Source organism: Geotrypetes seraphini, chromosome 12 (genome assembly GCF_902459505.1).
Source record: "Geotrypetes seraphini chromosome 12, aGeoSer1.1, whole genome shotgun sequence".
NCBI lineage: Eukaryota > Metazoa > Chordata > Amphibia > Gymnophiona > Dermophiidae > Geotrypetes > Geotrypetes seraphini.
Window position 1 is genome coordinate 112,533,413 of NC_047095.1, and position 17,360 is coordinate 112,550,772.

A 17,360-nucleotide genomic window follows, 5' to 3' on the forward strand; every position below is an offset into this window, starting at 1 on the left:
ACCTGTTGTCTAACAGGTAATACAGACTCCAGCCAGGAACTGGAGCATATAGGTGTGGACCACAATCCAGCCTTCCCCTGCCCCGTGCATTTAACCCCTTCTATACTCACTGACATATGCTTCATTGCTTTACTGTTTCTTAGAAAACATCAAGATTTCTGTGGGATTTCTCCTAATTTGGGAGTGGATGATGATTTGAAAACCACAAGAGCAAAATAGCAAGCAAATGCTGGAAGGTTAGTCTAGAATTATAATTGTATTCCTAGTTCTTTTGCAGAGGGTTTCACTGTTTAAAAGGTACGGCACGCAGCAGCAGGAGAGTATGGGGGCTCATAATCAAAACAAAAATATATCTAAAAACCCTTCCAAGTCGGCACTTGGATGACCTAAAAGACAGGTCGTCCTGGCTTCTTCCTCCCGCCGACGGAGCAGAGACTTTGTTCATATTTGGACTCCTTATTTGGACAGTTTGCCTCCCCGGGTTCGTAGTCGTATCTTGAATAGACTGCAGTTGTATTCCATCCCGCCTGTCTGATCTGGGGGGGGGGGGTTGGGGGGGGGTTCTGGGCGGGGTTTGCTTTTTAGGGGGGAATTGGGGGGTCGGGATACTTTGTAACCTGAGAGGACATCAGAGTCCAGTCCTCTTGGGGGAAGGGAGCTTTGTTTTCAATATTTGAAATACTTTTTGTCCCGCTGTTTACTTTTGTTATGGTTGTTGCTTAATAAAAACAGATTTCACTTAAAACAGGTTTTTAGACGTATCCAGAGACTTTTTAGGCCTCTGAATCCTGCTGTATGCCATAGAAGGGGCCTTATGCACCTGGGCCAACTGGAATCTTAGGCCTCTCTCCCAGTGCATTCTGGAATGTGCTGGGAGTGGCCCAAGACTGTGATTGGCCAGATCCTTTGGGCCGCTCCCTTTGGAACAAAATATGGGTTAAAAAAAAAAAATTTATAGAGGTAAAATCCCCCTTTTTAGTTCCCTCTAGATTTTTTTCAGATAGATCCTAGAGCCTACTATGTAGCATGAGGTTCTTTCCCCTTTCAGTTTCATCTTGGCCCCGATTGCAGCTGATAGATCCACCTTTGCTCATCAGGACTTTGGTGCCCTGCGATGTATTGTGATTGAACATATAGCATTTCCTGTCCGACGTGGTGACTGGAGGCGGCTCCTCTGGCAAAAGGAGCAAAGGTGGATCTATCAGCTGCAATCGGTTTATCCTGAAGGTCTTAATGCTCGGATCGAATGGTCCGCCTTTTTTTGAGTTTGAATGTGTGTGATTGGTGGACGCATGAATTTGGGAGGAGCCTTTTGGGATTTTTCGGTGCGTTGCTGTGGAGGTTTTCTACGCCAGTAGCATTCGATGAAGCGGTGAGGGTGTGTGAAGAGTATGGTGGGTCTGGACTATCCGGTGGTGAAGCAAAGGAATGAACACCCCTGATGCAGCGATTTCACGCGAAACGGAGGGTTCCCCGTTGGGTGCATGGGCTGCCTGGCCTGGACTGAGAAGCCATTAGCAGCTAAGTTATCGTTTTTTCTTGCTTCTGCATTGGAGGATATTAACTAGACTGTACTACCGTCTGCATTTTCGCCCACTGACTTTCATTCTGCTTCTTTTTGGGCGTGCTTATTTTGATATCATCTGGCAGGCTACTTCAGTTCCTTCGCTTTTTGACTACTAACTGTTTAGCATTCACACGGTATTTGTTTATGCATTGGGATAAATACAGTTTAAGGCGTGGAGTTTTTTGGCCACATGAAGTCGAACTGAGGCCTTTTCTCCACTTCTTTTTTCTTTTTTTCCTTTCTTTTTTTTCTGTGTGAATGGTAAGGGCAAACTGTCGAGGCCTTGTAGTGGGGATAAATTCCCCCATTAAGCGCTCACAAATTTTAAAACACTTACAGTGCCATAAGGTGGATGTGGCCTTTCTCCAGGAGACCCATATGACTGATCTTGAACATATGAAATTGAAGCAATGGTGTGTGGGTTCTGCAAAGGGGAAACACAGGGGGGTAGGGCATGGGCTAAGGATGGGGAGGGCAGATATGTGCTCTATCGAGGGGTGATCGCGTAACAGGACATGATATTTTGCTGTGTCTATGCTAAATTGACCCACTTGTTGCCCTTTGCCCAGGTCACCCTGATTGTAGGGGGAGATTTTAACGCTGTTTGGATTGCATGGGACCAGAGGTGCCCTACGTCGGGCAGGGGAAAGGGAGCTCCAAAAATTTAGTAATAACCTGGAATTAATTGACCCTTGGAGGGTATTGCATGGCACCGAGAGGGATTATACCCATATGTCCCGGGCGCACGGTACGCAGTCTCGCATAGATTATAATTGGGTGACAGAACAGGTGTTTCAGAAGCTGGAGCGGGCAGAGATAGGTCCCTATACAATCTCTGATCATGCCTGGGTTCAAGTGACATGGCAAGAAGGAAGGTGGCCTCTGGGGAAGTGGCGCTGGGTGTTTCCGATTGTATTGTATAGGGATCCGAACTGTAGGGAACGGTTGCTGGGTACATGTAATGAATACAAACGGCATAACGTTCACGCAGAAGGGGACCCCATCTTATTCTGGGAAGCAGCGAAGGCGGTGTTGAGGAGGGATACCCTTAGTTATAGTAGTCACGTTAAAAAACCTCGAGATAGGGAAATTCTGCATTTAAAGATGGACGGTGCTAGGGCCCGGAGGAGGTATGGCCAGACTGGTGACCCCATGCACAAACAGGAGCTGATGGAATATCAAGTGGTCCTCAATTCCCTACTACATCAGCGGGTGCGCAAATCCCTCGCTTACTATAAGTACCAGCTTTATAGATATGGGAATAAGGGGGGGAAACTACTGGCCCGACTGGTTTCTACCAGGACGGGCCCACGTAGGTTTCAGGCCCTGAGGAACGAGCAGGGGGAGAGAGTTACAACAGACCCGGAGATAGGAGACTTTCGCTAATTTAAGAACCTCTATGCCCCCCTGTCAGAGGAGAGAGTAACGGCAGGGCCATATTTGGATGAGATAACGTTGCCATGTATCTCTGAGACCGACAGGGAGCATCTGAATGCACCAATAACGCCGTAGGAAGTGTATTGGACCATAGGAAACAGTCCTCTACTGAAGGCACCGGGTGAGGATGGCATGCGCATTGAATTTTATAAGCTCTTAGGTGAGGAGATCATCCCAGCCGCTTGCTCGGATGTTTAATATCATGGTTGGTGCAGAGGCTTTACCGGAGGGTATTAACACGGCACGTATATTGATGTTGCCTAAACCGCATAAAGACCCTGAAAAAGCAGGCTCCTATCGTCCTATTTCCTTATTGAATACGGAGGTTAAACGTAACGAAAATCATGGCAAAGCGGATGGCTGCTGTGCTTCCCTCCCTTATCCACGAAGCTCAGGTGGGATTTGTGAAAGGACGAACCATAGCTAAAAATGTAAGAAAATTGTCCCTGTCTTTGGAACAGCGGGCGGCGTGCAATCTCCCGTCTGGGCTGGCTAGCTTTGATGGCGAAAAGGCGTTTGATAGGATGCGGTGGGATTTTCTTTATGAGACTTTAGTGGCCTATGGTTTTGATGGTTTTTTTGTATCGGCGGTGCGAGCATTATATGCTCTTCCACAGGCTAGAATAGTGTTGAAAGATTTTGAAACGGACCGATTCCCTATTTCTAGGGGGACGAGACAGGGTTGCCCCTTATCACCGTTGTTGTTTGTGCTTACATTGGACCCCTAATTTGGGATATGTATGCGATGCCATCTATAAGGGGGATTGACATCGGAGCTACTTTTTTTAAGTTTTCGGCCTTTGCGGATGATATCTTAGTGCACCTTACAGATCCTTTGCCTTCCTTGACGGCCTTATTGGACTTGATTAAAGAATATGGTGACTATGCAGGGTTGCGCTTACATTTGGATAAATCGGAGGCGTTAGTATCCTGTGCGGTGGTTCAGGCCCTAGGGGGGAATGGGTTTCCATTGACATGGGCGCCGGGGCAGTTTGTGTACTTGGGGACTTTGATGACCATGCAGGTTCCCCGTTTGTATCGTCTTAATGTGGACAAGCTTCAGCAACAGACGGATCTCTTGCTGGATACCTGGAGGGCATTGCCCCTTTCTCTGATGGGGTGCATTTGCTTGGTTAAGATGTTCATCTTTCCCAAATGGCTGTATGTTTTGCAGACTCTGCCATTATGCTTGCTGAAGAAAGATTTATGCATTTTTATAAAGGGGTTACTCGTTTCTATTGGGCGGCCAAGAAACCAAAATTGTAGGTGTCTCAGTTGCTGGGGAATTGGCATGGGGGCGGGGGGTGTTAGGATTACTGGATGTGCGGGTCTATAATTATGCGTGTTTGTTTCGCCATTTGGAAGATTGAATAAGACCAGCAGCTACACTCCTCTTCAGATGGAACGTGAGTTTTTTGTTCCTTATGATGTGTTTGCGTTACTACATAGTCCTCGGAGGGCACTGCCCTCTTCTATCCGACCTAGTGTATTATTTGTCAGACACAATTTAAACCTTTCTACCGATTGAATGATGGTGCAATGATAGACTCTTGAAAACACTTATAGGGGTTCGTCCCCGGTTTTGTGATTTTCTTACCATCTACTGGTTCTGAGCACCTATGTATAATTTTTCATTGTCCCTCTGTTTTGTTTGCTTTAAGGCCTTTGGGAACATTTTTTGTTTCAATCTTACCCAGTAGTGTTTTTGGGGATCAACTACAATGAAACATATGTGAATATACTCTTATGTATAAGGCAACTGCAATGGAGAAGTGTATTTTGCACAAAGAGTAATCATGCAATATATATAAATGCAAGTCTTATACACAATAAAGAAACCTTCCTTACATTACCTATGACAAGAAAAGAAAGTAATATTCAGAACACAGGAGTAAGGAAGTCTGAATAATTGCCTCAAATATCCAGAAAAATATCGATGAACCAAGAGAACTATCTAGAGGTGATCTGAAAAATTATAGACTGATGGTGCTGGCAAAACATAAGAATAGCCTTACTGGGTCAGACCAATACTTCATCAAGCCCAGTAGCCCGCTCTCACAGTGGCCAATCCAGGTCACTAGTATCTGGCCAAAACCCAAGGAGTAGCAACATTACTTGCTACCGATACAGGGCAAGCAGTTCCTATGAGCATTGGGAGCAGTGCGCAGCATTCAGCATTGCTCTCAGCATTAAAAACTGCCAGTGCGGTTTCTTAAAGGGGGGGGTGGGGGGGGTTTGGTGTCAAAATGGCAGATGATGCTTAATGTGAGCAAGTGCAAAGTGTGCATGTGGGAAAGAGGAACCCGAAATTTAGCTACGTGATACTGGGTTCTATGTTAGGAGTCACTGCCCAGGAAAAGGATCTAGGTAATGTAATGTAATGTAATGTAATTTATTTCTTATATACCGCTACATCCGTTAGGTTCTAAGCGGTTTACAGAAAATATACATTAAGATTAGAAATAAGAAAGGTACTTGAAAAATTCCCTTACTGTCCCGAAGGCTCACAATCTAACTAAAGTACCTGGAGGGTAATAAAGAAGTGAAAAGTAGAGTTAGAGGAAAAATAAAAATAAAATAAACATTTTAACAAGACAGCATTGATCTAAATACTTTGGAAGGTAGAAGAGAGGAGAGAAAGGAATAGAAGCAGAAGGGGGAGCCGTTGAACAGTAGAATTCTGGAGAAATTTAAATGATAGAAATAGAACAAAACAAAGACAAAAGGCAAAACAATAGATAAGATTAAAGATAAATCATAAGCTGGAAAGAAAAATAAAATAAAACTTTGTCTTCAATCCACGGTTTCAGCGTCAGTGATGAAGTGGAGCAAGTAAGTTTAGGAGTCATTGAAACCCTCAGCTCCATGTGTGGCAGCTAAAGAAAGCAAATAGAATATTAGGAATTATCAGGAAAGGAATCGAAAACAAAGATATAAATGTTATAATGTCCTTGTATTGCTCTATGGTACGGCCGCACCTCAAATACTGTATGCAGTTCTGGTCACCGTATCTCAAAAAAAAAAAAATTTAGCGGAATTAGAAAAGGTACAGAGAAGGGTGACAAAAACGGTAAAAGGGATGGGACAACTTCCCTATGAGGAAAGGCTAAAGTGGCTAGGGCTCTTCAGCTTGGAGAAAATACAGCTCAGGGGGGATATGATAGAGGTCTATAAAATAATTAGTGGAGTAGAAAGAGTGGACTTGAATTGCTTGTTCACTCTTTCCAAAAATACTAGGACTAGGGGGGCCTACGATGAAGCTACTCACTAGTAGATTTAAAACAAACCGGAGAAAATATTTCTTCACACAACGTGTAATTAAACTCTGGAATTCATTGCCGGAGAATGTGATGAAATCAGTTAGCGGGGTATAAAAAACATTTGGATATTTTCCTAAAAGATATGGCTTTGGAAGATCCACCTTATTCCTAGGATAAGCAGCATAAAATCTGTTATCCCAGGACAAGCAGGCAGGTATTCTCACTAGTGGGTGATGTCATCCGACAGAGCCCCGATACGGACATCTTGCAAGCATGTCTTGCTTGAAGAAACTCAGAAGTTTCGAGATGCCCGCACCGCGCATGCGCCAGTGCCTTCCCGCCTGATTTACCGGGCATGTCTCCTCAGCTCTTCACACTCTGGACTGTAAACGTGCTTTGGCTTTCTACTTAGATCGCACCAAGCCACACAGAACTGCTCCTCAACTTTTTGTCTCCTTTGATCCAAACAAGTTGGGACGACCTGTATCAAAGCGTACCATCTCCAACTGGATGGCGGCTTGTATCTCTTCCTGCTATGCCCAGGCTGGATTATCTCTTCCTTGTAAGGTCACAGCCCATAAAGTCAGAGCAATGGCAGCCTCTGTAGCCTTCCTCAGATCGACACCGATTGAGGAGATTTGTAAGGCTGCCACTTGGTCCTCGGTTCATACCTTCACCTCTCATTATTGTCTGGATACTTTCTCCAGACGGGATGGACAGTTTGGCCAAACTGTTTTACAAAATTTATTCTCTTAAGTTGCCAACTCTCCCACCATCCCATTGAGGTTAGCTTGGAGGTCACCCACTAGTGAGAATACCTGCCTGCTTGTCCTGGGATAAAGCAATGTTACTTACCATAACAGTTGTTATCCAGGGACAGCAGGCAGCTATTCTCACGTCCCACCCACCTCCCCTGGGTTGGCTTCTCAGGCTAGCTACCTGAACTGAGGAGACACGCCCGGTACATCGGGCGGGAAGGCACTGGCGCATGCGCGGTGCGGGCATCTCGAAACTTCTGAGTTTCTTCAAGCAAGACATGCTTGCAAGATGTCCGTATCGGGGCTCTGTCGGATGACATCACCCACTAGTGAGAATAGCTGCCTGCTGTCCCTGGATAACAACTGTTACGGTAAGTAACATTGATTTTTGTTACTTGGGATTTAGCAAGGTACTTGGAACCTGGGTTGGCCACTGTTGGACCTTCAGTCTCTCCCACTATAGCAATTCATATATTATGTAATAAATCCAATTAATGTTCTCATTAATTGTTGGCAATCATGATAAAGAGTGACAGGTCGCATGTATTAAATTAATTTTTGTCCGTATTTAAGCTGTTTTGTTTGTTTGTATTATTTTCAATGATCAGACAGCAGAGGTAATCCCTGATCTACTGGCAAGTGGATATGGTGACTTCCATTGCCAGCCTCTGCATGCAACATCTTAGACTCTAGCTCAATGGTCTTCATTGCAAGGCCTATGAGCCAATGGCAGCCTGTAGATGCTGAGACCTTTTGGGCTGCCCATGCTGCAGTCCAGGGTTCCCCTGCCCTCCATGGGACCCATCTCTACATCCGTTCTTTCACTGTTTGGGTTGCCAGCAGCATGAGTGAAGTAAACACGCTGCCTTTGGTGGCCTGAAAACGTTCCCTCTGCTACTGCTTCCTGTCCCTGCAGAGGCGGAAAGCAGTAGCAGAGGGAAAGCCATCAAAAGTAGCATGTTTACTTCACTCATGTTACTGGTGGCCTGAAGAGTACAAGAACAGCTACCTTATCTGATCCCGTGGCGGGGAGGAACACAGGGGGGATTGCAGGGAGGTGGTTATTAGAGAGATGCTGGACCGCAGGGATAGGGAGAAAAAAAAAAGAGATGCCAGACATTCAGGGGAAGGAAGGGAAAGGGAAGGAGAGGACAGAGATGTCAGAACATGTTAGGGAGGAGGAGGGAGAGATGAGGAGATGCCAGACTACAAGAAGGGAGAAAGGGAAGGAGAGAAATGTCAGACTACTGGAGTGGAAGGGGAGAGAGATGCCAGAACAGGGAAGGAAGAGAAAGAGAGATTCTAGACTAAGGTAGGAAGGAAGAAGGAAGGGAAGGAGAGAGATACCAGGGAGGACTACTGGAGTGGGAGGGAAGGAGGAGAGAGAGGTAGGGGGGGGGGAAGAAGACAGAGATACTAGACTACAAAGGGGGAAGAGGGAAGGGAAGGAGGGGAGAGTGATGCCAGACTATGGGAAAAAGAGAAGAAAGATGTCAGATCACCAGGAGAGAGGGAGGAGATGCTGCACAGGGATGGAGAGGAAGAAGAGAGAGAGGGAGGAGATGCTGCACAGGGATGGCAGAGGGTGAGGAAGAGAAATGGAAAAAATGCTGTTTAAGAAAAGATGGGAATAGGAAGAGTACTTCCTCTTTATAAAATAGGACATGTGGCACTGCCCCTTTACGCCCCAAGCCCGCCCCCACATGAACATCATGTCTCCTTCCCCGAGCTCCAGGCCATGTCTGGAGGGCCTCCATGCATGCATGGAAGTCAATATGATGATATCACGCTCATGAATGTGATGTTATCATGTTGATGTCCTTGCATGTGTAAAGGCCCTCCAGACGCAGCCCCGAGCTTGGGACTTTCCAAAACCCATGCAAACTGCCAGGTTTTGGAAATCCCTCCAGGTACCCAGGCAGATCTCTACAAAGAGGACACGTCCAGGTTTTCCTGGACATCTGGTAGCTCTACTTCAGGAGATTCAGTGAAGGCCCTGACTGCAACTGCAGCTCTGCTCACTCCCATCTCCTTACCTCTATTCAGGCTGCTCGCTCTTAGTTCTTCCTTCATGCCCAAGCAGTCCTGTGCCTCATGCTGTCAGAGGATTCTCAAATCACCTCATGGCTGCTGTCTGAGCAAACAGAGGCCAGCACAGCATTCAGGCTCCTTCTCAGTAGCATCCTGCCATCCTCCAGCACAGGAGCATTGAGGATTCAGAGCCTAGACAGAATCCCCAAAGGTGTTTTGATTTTATTTTGATTGGTTGAGCAGGCAGAACTTCTGAGCCTGTGCAACCAATTAAATTAAAACAAAAGAAAAAAACAAACCTTTAGGTGGATTCTCTCCAGGCACTGAATCCCAGCAAGTGTGTGCAGCAGGAGCCTGTGGTTTGCCCAAGTGGAATGAGGTTAGAGCCTTTGGAGGATTCAATGAATCCCCAGCACAGTAAAAAAAAAAAATTAACTCACCCAGGGGTCTGGCTATGGGGGCTGGAGGCTTTCCCTATTATGGCCTATGGCCTTGGCATGCCGTGGTGATGCTGCTCTGGACCAGCGGGACCATGGTAGCAGGAGGCAGATAGATTAGATGATTTCAGATGATCTCTCTCCTAGCGGCTGCAGCACTTGTTGATTCTGCATGCTGGCCGTCGGGTACAGGGAGGAGAGGTGCGCTTATTCTGTTGGTGTATGGTTGTCTAGTCTAGTTGCCAAGTATTGCGGTTCTGACAGATGAATGATTTTGTGTGCCAGCAACATGATCTTGAATTTCACCTTGCTTTCAATCGGGAGCCAGTGAAACTCTTTCAATAGTGGGGTGGCACTCGTCTGCCTCGATTTTCCCATCAGAAATCTAGCTGCTGCATTTTTTTAATATTTGGATCTGTCTGATCATGTACTTTGGAATGCCCAGCAGGACTGCATTGCAATAATCGAAGATTGAGGGCTCCTTTTATCAAGCCGCGCTAGCGGGATTAGCGCGCGCGACTTTTAATCACGCACTAACTCCCGCGCTGGCCAAAAAACTACCGCCTGCTCAAGGCAGGCATTAGCGGCTCTTTGGATGTTGCTTATATAGAATTAGGCTCAGTTTCTATAACATTGTAAGCCTCTGGTTAACTTTTTCCATATGTAGCATAACTCATGTCTGTAATGTGAATGACAGGACATATGTTACTTGACCCTGAGACCTTCAGAAAAGGACAACATAGTAGGTAGGGCACTCGTATCTTGAACAATTACCAAGTTTCCAAGTTTATTATATCTTGATATACCATCCATCATAAAATATCTAGATGGTTTACAGTCAATAAAATACATTTAAAAACAAATATTAAAAAGGTAGATAATAATAATTAAAAAATAAAAGATAAAAAAATAATAATAAAAAAAATAAAGCCCATCACATAATTTAGTGAGGGGGGAGATAACATGACCTAAGACTGACAACATAGGGACGGAAGGTACAAGAGGTGGTAAAAATACATCAAGATAAAAAAAAAACTATAAATGGGGGAAAAAGGGTGGGTAGAACATTAGGACTAGTTTACCTCTAATAAGGCATTTGGAGATAGGAACCAATTTTAAGGAGTTTATTGCAACAATATAAACCATATAGAAGTCATTAGTAGACTGATCTATGCATTCATGATAATAAATCTTTTAAGAACATAAGAAGTTGCCACCACTGGGTCAGACCAGAGGTCCATCGCGCCCAGCGGTCCGCTCCCGCGGCGGCCCATCAGGTCTGTGACCTGTGAAGTGGTTCCTGACCATTTCTGTAACATACCTCTACATCTATCTGTAACCCTCAATCCCCTCATCCTTTAGGAACCTTCCTTGAAACCCTGTAGTGTGCTCTGGCCTATCACAACCTCCGGAAGCGCGTTCCATGTGTCCACCACCCTCTGGGTAAAAAAGAACTTCCTCGCATTTGTTCTAAACCTGTCCCCTCTCAATTTCTCCGAGTGACCCCTTGTACTTGTGGTTCCCCACAGTCTGAAGAATCTGTTCCTGTCCACCTTCTCTATGCCCCTCAGGATTTTGAAGGTTTCTATCATGTCTCCTCTAAGTCTCTGCTTTTCCAGGGAGAACAGCCCCAGCATTTTCAACCTGTCAGCGTATGAAAAGTTTTCCATACCATTTACCAGTTTAGTTGCTCTCCTCTGGACCCCCCTCAAGTACTGCCATGTCCTTCTTGAGGTACGGCGACCAGTACTGGACACAGTACTCCAGATGTGGGCGCACCATTGCATGATATAGCGGCATGATGACTTCCTTCGTCCTGGTCGTGATACCCTTTTTAATGATACCCAACATTCTGTTCGCTTTCTTTGAGACTGTCGCACATTGTGCTGATGCTTTCAATGTTGTGTCCACCATCACCCCCAGGTCTCTTTCAAGGTTAAACATTTAACTGATCCCTTTGTTAGCTAAAATGTCACATTATCTATATAAGGGGCAGGCTTTTATCCAGAATTTAGAGAATACCATGTCTGCCTTTAAGAAGTGTACGTCCTCATATATTAATAATTGTTAATTCAGAGCACAAGCAAGTGTTGATTTATTTACAGTTTCCACAAATACACTGCCTTCAGCGACCAGGAAACTTTCTCTCTGCTACTGCTTCCTGCCCATGCAGGGACAGGAACAGTAGCAGAGGAAAAGCTGCATATTTATTTCACTCAAGCTGCCAGCAACCTGAAGAGTTCGAGTAGGGTTACCAGATTTTGTGTTAAAAAAAGAGGATGTGTGGCCCAGCCCATTTCTGCCCACAGCTCTTCCCCATTCTACCCCTCCAACCCCAGCCCCACACAAACCTCATCTGTTCAGGGCCGCATCTGGAGGGCATCTGTGCAGATGCTATGCTATGACATCATATACATGTGCACATGCATGTGCAGATGCCCTCCAGATGCAGCCCTGAGGTCACCGGTAACCGGACAAACTACTGGGCTTTGAAAACCCATCTGGATGCCTGGACAGTCCTCTAAAAAGAAGCCAGGTCCGGGTAAAATCAGGACATCTGGCAACCCTAAGATCAGTGCCGCTGGGAACAAGAATGGTGAGCAAGCACTTGGATCTCGCGGGTGGGGGGGGGGGGGGACGACGACCTCTAGATAGGTGCGCAAGCCACCCAGAAGATCTTTGCAGATCTTGCAATGAAGACCACTGTAGGGTTACTAGATGTTTGGTTTTCCCCAACTCCCCACTGAGGGCTAGATGCACTAAAGAGGATCGGTAAGACCGGGTGGGTCTGCGCCGATCCAATTTCTGGCCGATTCATAAGAGCTATTGATGCACTAAAAAGTTTACACGCAATTTCTGCGTGCCCTCCAAGTACCTACAAATCCCAAATGTCAAGGGTTTGAGACCTTGAGAAGCGCTGCTGCAGCTCAACGTGTGCGGCTCAGGCGACCTCTGACGCCGCAGGCCGGTTCCACCAGTCAGAGCGAGCCTAGCTGCGTCAGCAGGGGGGGGGGGGAGGAGAGCACAGGGCGCCTGCGCTTAAATTGGAATTAAGAGGCGGGGCTCGGAGCTCTCGGAGGATCTTGGGTAGGCGGCTGATTTTTTTACACTTGCACGTGAGCCGCTTCCATTCCCCCTCGTCCCCCCTACGTATTCGGGCGCGCGCCTCTCTAGTCCCAACTTGTCCTTAAGATCTCCCGCGACAAAGCCCGCAGCTTTCCCTCTCGAGCAATTATTTTTTTTTTCTCTCCGCTGCTCTGCTCTGATGTAACTTCCTGTTTTGTTTTGGATTTATTATATACTGTATATATATATTTTTTTTTCCGCCAATGCGGAACGTCAGAGAGGACGGGTCACCGAGGAAGGAAAGCTGCGGGATTGCTGCTGGGCGACCTTAGGTGCGAGTTTGACTTTAGGAGGGTATTTTTCGGGGGGGGGGGGGAGGAGGTGCTGCATCGAGGAGACGGGAGAAATGGCAGACCGCTCTTTTGTTTCCCAAATGCATGGGAAGAAAGGCGCTGGCTTGGCGTGAGAGCAGCTGAGTGCGTGCGACTCGATGTCTGCTTTAAGTTAACCTATAAAGCTGTACTTAAAAAAAAAAAAAAAAAAAATATATATATATATATATATCTTTCTTATATATATATATTTCTTAAAAAAAAAAAAAAAAAAAAATATATATATATATAAGAAAGATCGAAGTGTTTGCTCACCCTTTTGGAGTGCTTTTTTTGAATCTAGGCTGACCCTACGATTTGGGGGGCATAAGTGCTGTTTCGATTCGTGCAAACTTTGACTAATTTAAAGAATATATTTCTTAAAAAAAAAAAAAAAAAAATATATATATATATATATATATATATAAGAAAGATCGAAGTGTTTGCTCACCCTTTTGGAGTGCTTTTTTTGAATCTAGGCTGACCCTACGATTTGGGGGCATACGTGCTGTTTCGATTCGTGCAAACTTTGACTAATTTAAAGAATAAATCAATGCGATAACTTATTTATGCACATGTTATGTGATTTTCACTATATAAATCAACCATGTACAAAGGTTGCAAGGAAGTCTGTGTAAGCAGCAATATAAGCCTGTGCAAAGGTTGCTGCAGGCTCCTGAGGGTTTTTTTCCCCCTCCACAGGTTGAAATGTGTTTTTTGTTGTTTTTTTAAATGTGCATTCATGTTTTGGGGTATTTAAAGTGAAGGCATATACATTTTCTTTGATCCTAGGTAAAATCTTTGATCAGGGGGTCTGCAACCTGCGGTTTTAAACCACATGTGGGGGTTCGGGGTGGGGGGGTGTTTAGAGAGAGAGGAGACCAGGAACAATACAGCTATCTACCTAGTAAGGGGATTACATTTCCTGTACAATTGGGATAAGTTTCTACATCATCAGACTGCTGTATTTTAACTTGAACAAAACCTTTGCATAATTTTTTTTTCTTATACTGAATTTGTTTTAAGTTCTTTGTTCTGTGCTCAGAAGACTGTTTTATAAATCTCTTAATTAATCTGCAGGTTAGGTTATGCTATGCATGTGCATTTCTTTATTAATGTGTCATATCTTTTCAATACTTTCCTTCAGAAACCAAGATGCCAGAGCCTGGTTCGCTTCCTCCAACAACATTGGCTTGTACTTCAAAAAACCAGGACACATACTCAAAGGAGTGTACAGTGGTGAGCAAACCTTCTACTGGAGATTCTCTGCTTCAAGGGGCAGAGCCAGACACTCTTTTGGGCAGGCCTGGCATTCCTCTCTCCCTTCCCCCAGCGATTCCTCCACTCCCCTAACTTCCCCCCATTCCTTTAATCCTTTAGATCAGGGGTGCCCAACACGTCGATCGCGATCGACCGGTAGCTCAGGAAAGCAACGTGAGTCGATCGCAGAGCCCATCCCGGGCTCCGTGATAGATTCGTGTTGCCATCCCGATCTACCGGGCCTATCAGCCTTCCTCTCCCCGACGTCAAAGACGCCGACGCCGAGCATCCACTTTAGGCTGTTTTTGTCATTTCAGGGGGGGGGGGGAGAGGGGAGGGGAGCATGGGATTGGGGATCTCTGCCAACCATGGCTATATCAGTGTTTGCTTCAGACCCATTGGGTTGTTCCACTCTACTTGAGTGATTCAGAATTTGTATGTAAAGATGCGGAGTGCTTCACTATAGATTCCTAAATTTGGAGCCTATTTTCAGCTGATCGTGGGCTGAAAATAAGCATGTAAATGTACATTTGTGTCTAAAACTAATATTGCTAAATTTAAGACAGCTATGTTACATAAGTTTGCATGTCTAACTTCATTCCATTGACCTTGCACTGCCCTCTTTTTAGGAACCTAAAATTCAGGTGGTCCTAAGGGGAAAACCTTTTTTTTTTGTTTTGAAAGATCTATTTGACTTTTAAGCAATGCATCTAGTTTTGTTTTGTTTTTTTCAATATTGGTTTACTGCTGAAAGGCAGGTGGGGTCCTAACAGTTGGTTATGGTCTGATTGGCCTGATGGCAGTGCTCAGCTCAATAACTAATCAGGGACAGCAGTAAATACTCACTACACCTAATAAATCGAATTGTCTTTCAGTGAGTAAGCATTTGTTTGGGGGGGGGTCCCCAAAAGTGTTTCATCCAAATATCTTATGATCTGGGGTAAGAAAAGCCTCTTTTAGGGCTCTTTTAGGCCATTATCCAGGCTCATCTTTCTCCCATCAATGACTTGAAAACCTCCCCTTCATTGTGGTCTCTTATGATACAGTCTCATAAATAATTATTCTTTAATACTCTATTTCGATTACAAACTTCTATAATACAGTCAAAAGCAAATGGACACTCAACTATCTATTCCAGTGCAATAGGGATCGTATGCTAAATCATAGGGTTAACCATCTGTGATCACGAGAATTCTGCATATGTTAATCGCAGCATTTCTACTCCTTCTTCATAGTCTCTGCTGACCAGTTCTTCCTTCTGCAGCTGAGCATGAAGGTGTCTTTCTGATCTGCTCTGTTTATTTCTTTATTATGTTGTGTGTGTGTTTTGTTTTGTTTTTTCCAGTCTTCAAAGGGACTATTCTGCCTGTTTAGAGAGGAGCAGAAGTTTCAGTCTGCAACTGGCAGGTGTATCCTTCAAGGACATGTGCAGCCAGCCTGCTGAAGATTTGTGGAGCTCAGGGGTCCAGGCCCTCAGCACTAGCTCGTTCCTTGACTTGATCAGGAGCTTAAGAGCAGGTCGTTAGGCATCAATAGTGATCCGGCTGCAGGGTGCCGGCTGCAACTTCTCTTCCCTTCTTTCCATGTCATGGTCCTGGGGATAGAAGATCAGTTCAACTAAGATACGACTGACAGCCCAAAGATCTCAGCGTTCATTCTGTGAGCAAGTTTGGTGTCTTCGACTTTTTTTGTTTGTATTTTATTGGCCTGGATGTAGCAGAATTTTCAATTTGTGGCAATTGGACTGATTGACCTATGGGGGAGTAGGTGATATTTGTGTAGTTTCCAAGTTTATTGTAAATTTTGATTAAACGCTTATCAAAATACTAAAAATATTACAGCAATAAAATAAGGGTCAGAACAGAATTAAAAACAACAGTATTAAACAGATGAAATATACTCGGACGAACAAGATACAAAGTAAATGTAATAAGAACAAAAAGGATAGGGGGGAGAACTACAATAAATACAGAAAAGAGAACATATATGGGAAAAAACAAAAGGACTTCTGATCGGCAAATCGATGAAGCCGTCCACACAATGTGCGGCGGTGGCGAAAATGGCAAACAGAATGCTAGGAATGATAAAGAAGGGGATCGCAAACAGATCGGAAAAGGTTATAATGCCTTTGTATTGGGCTATGGTGCGTCCTCACCTGGGGTACTGCGTCCAGCACTGGTCGCCGTACATGAAGAAGGACACGGTACTACTCAAAAGGGTCAAGGGTCCAGAGAAGAGCGACTAAGATGGTTAAGGGCCTGTAGGAATTGTCGTACAGCGAAAGATTAGAGAAACTGGGCCTCTTCTCCCTCGAACAGAGGAGATTGAGAGAGGACAAGATCTCAACATTCAAGGTACTGAAGGGAATAGACTTTGTAGATAAGGACAGGTTGTTCACCCTCTCCAAGGTAGGGAGAACGAGAGAGCACTCTCTAAATTTGAAAGGGGATAGATTCTGTACGAACATAAAGTTCTTTTTCACCCAGAGTGATAGAAAACTGGAACGCTCTTCCGGAGTCTGTCATAGGGGAGCACCTTCCAGGGATTCAAGACAAAGTTAGACAAGTTCCTGCTGAACCAGAACGTACACAAGTAGGGCTAGTCTCAGGGCGCTGGTCTTTGACCAGAGGGCTGCCACGGGAGCGGACTGCTGGGCATGATGGATCATAGGTCTGACCCAGCAGCGGCAATTCTTATGTTCTTATGACTAAGGGGTTCAATAAGAAAAGAATAGTAGCATAGTTAGCCGAAAACATCATTGAATAAGAAGCTTTTTAAAGCTCCTTTAAATTTATCTAAGTTCTGCTCTGCCCAAAGATAAGTGGGTAATGCGTTCCAGAGTGTGGGTGTGGTAACTGAGAATATTATTGTTCTACGGGTATTTATTATTTGTAAAGAAGGAACCCTGAGTAGATGTTGTCAAGAGGATCTTAAGGATTATTAGATTCATAAGGTATAAGATTTTAATCGAGGAATGCTAGTTCTTTAGTGTTGAGGGTTTTCTCAGGATCTTTTCCACTTTCTGGTGTCTGCTTATACACTGGCAGGTTTGGCAGCTGAATCACTACCACGTAGGGTTCTTTGCACCAGTGGCTTGATAGCTTGTGCGTGCCTGGGATGCCTAGAGCTCTGATCAGTACTCTGTCCCCAGCTTGTAGCTCTTGTCTTTTGAC

At 44.9% G+C, this 17,360-nt stretch overlaps 1 protein-coding gene across 3 annotated transcripts in view; it reads left to right on the forward strand.

Annotated features, from left to right (window-relative positions):
• The window catches only part of LOC117346373 (zinc finger protein 84-like), a 62,638-nt gene that overhangs the window by 230 nt on the left and 45,048 nt on the right, over positions 1–17,360 (forward strand). The window contains exons 2-3 of one of the 3 annotated variants that reach the window (XM_033915808.1): positions 144–236; positions 14,075–14,166. In XM_033915808.1, coding sequence (XP_033771699.1) covers positions 227–236; positions 14,075–14,166 — 102 coding nt within the window. In that variant the 5' untranslated portion in view covers positions 144–226. The other 2 variants (XM_033915810.1, XM_033915809.1) reach the window with 2 other exon arrangements.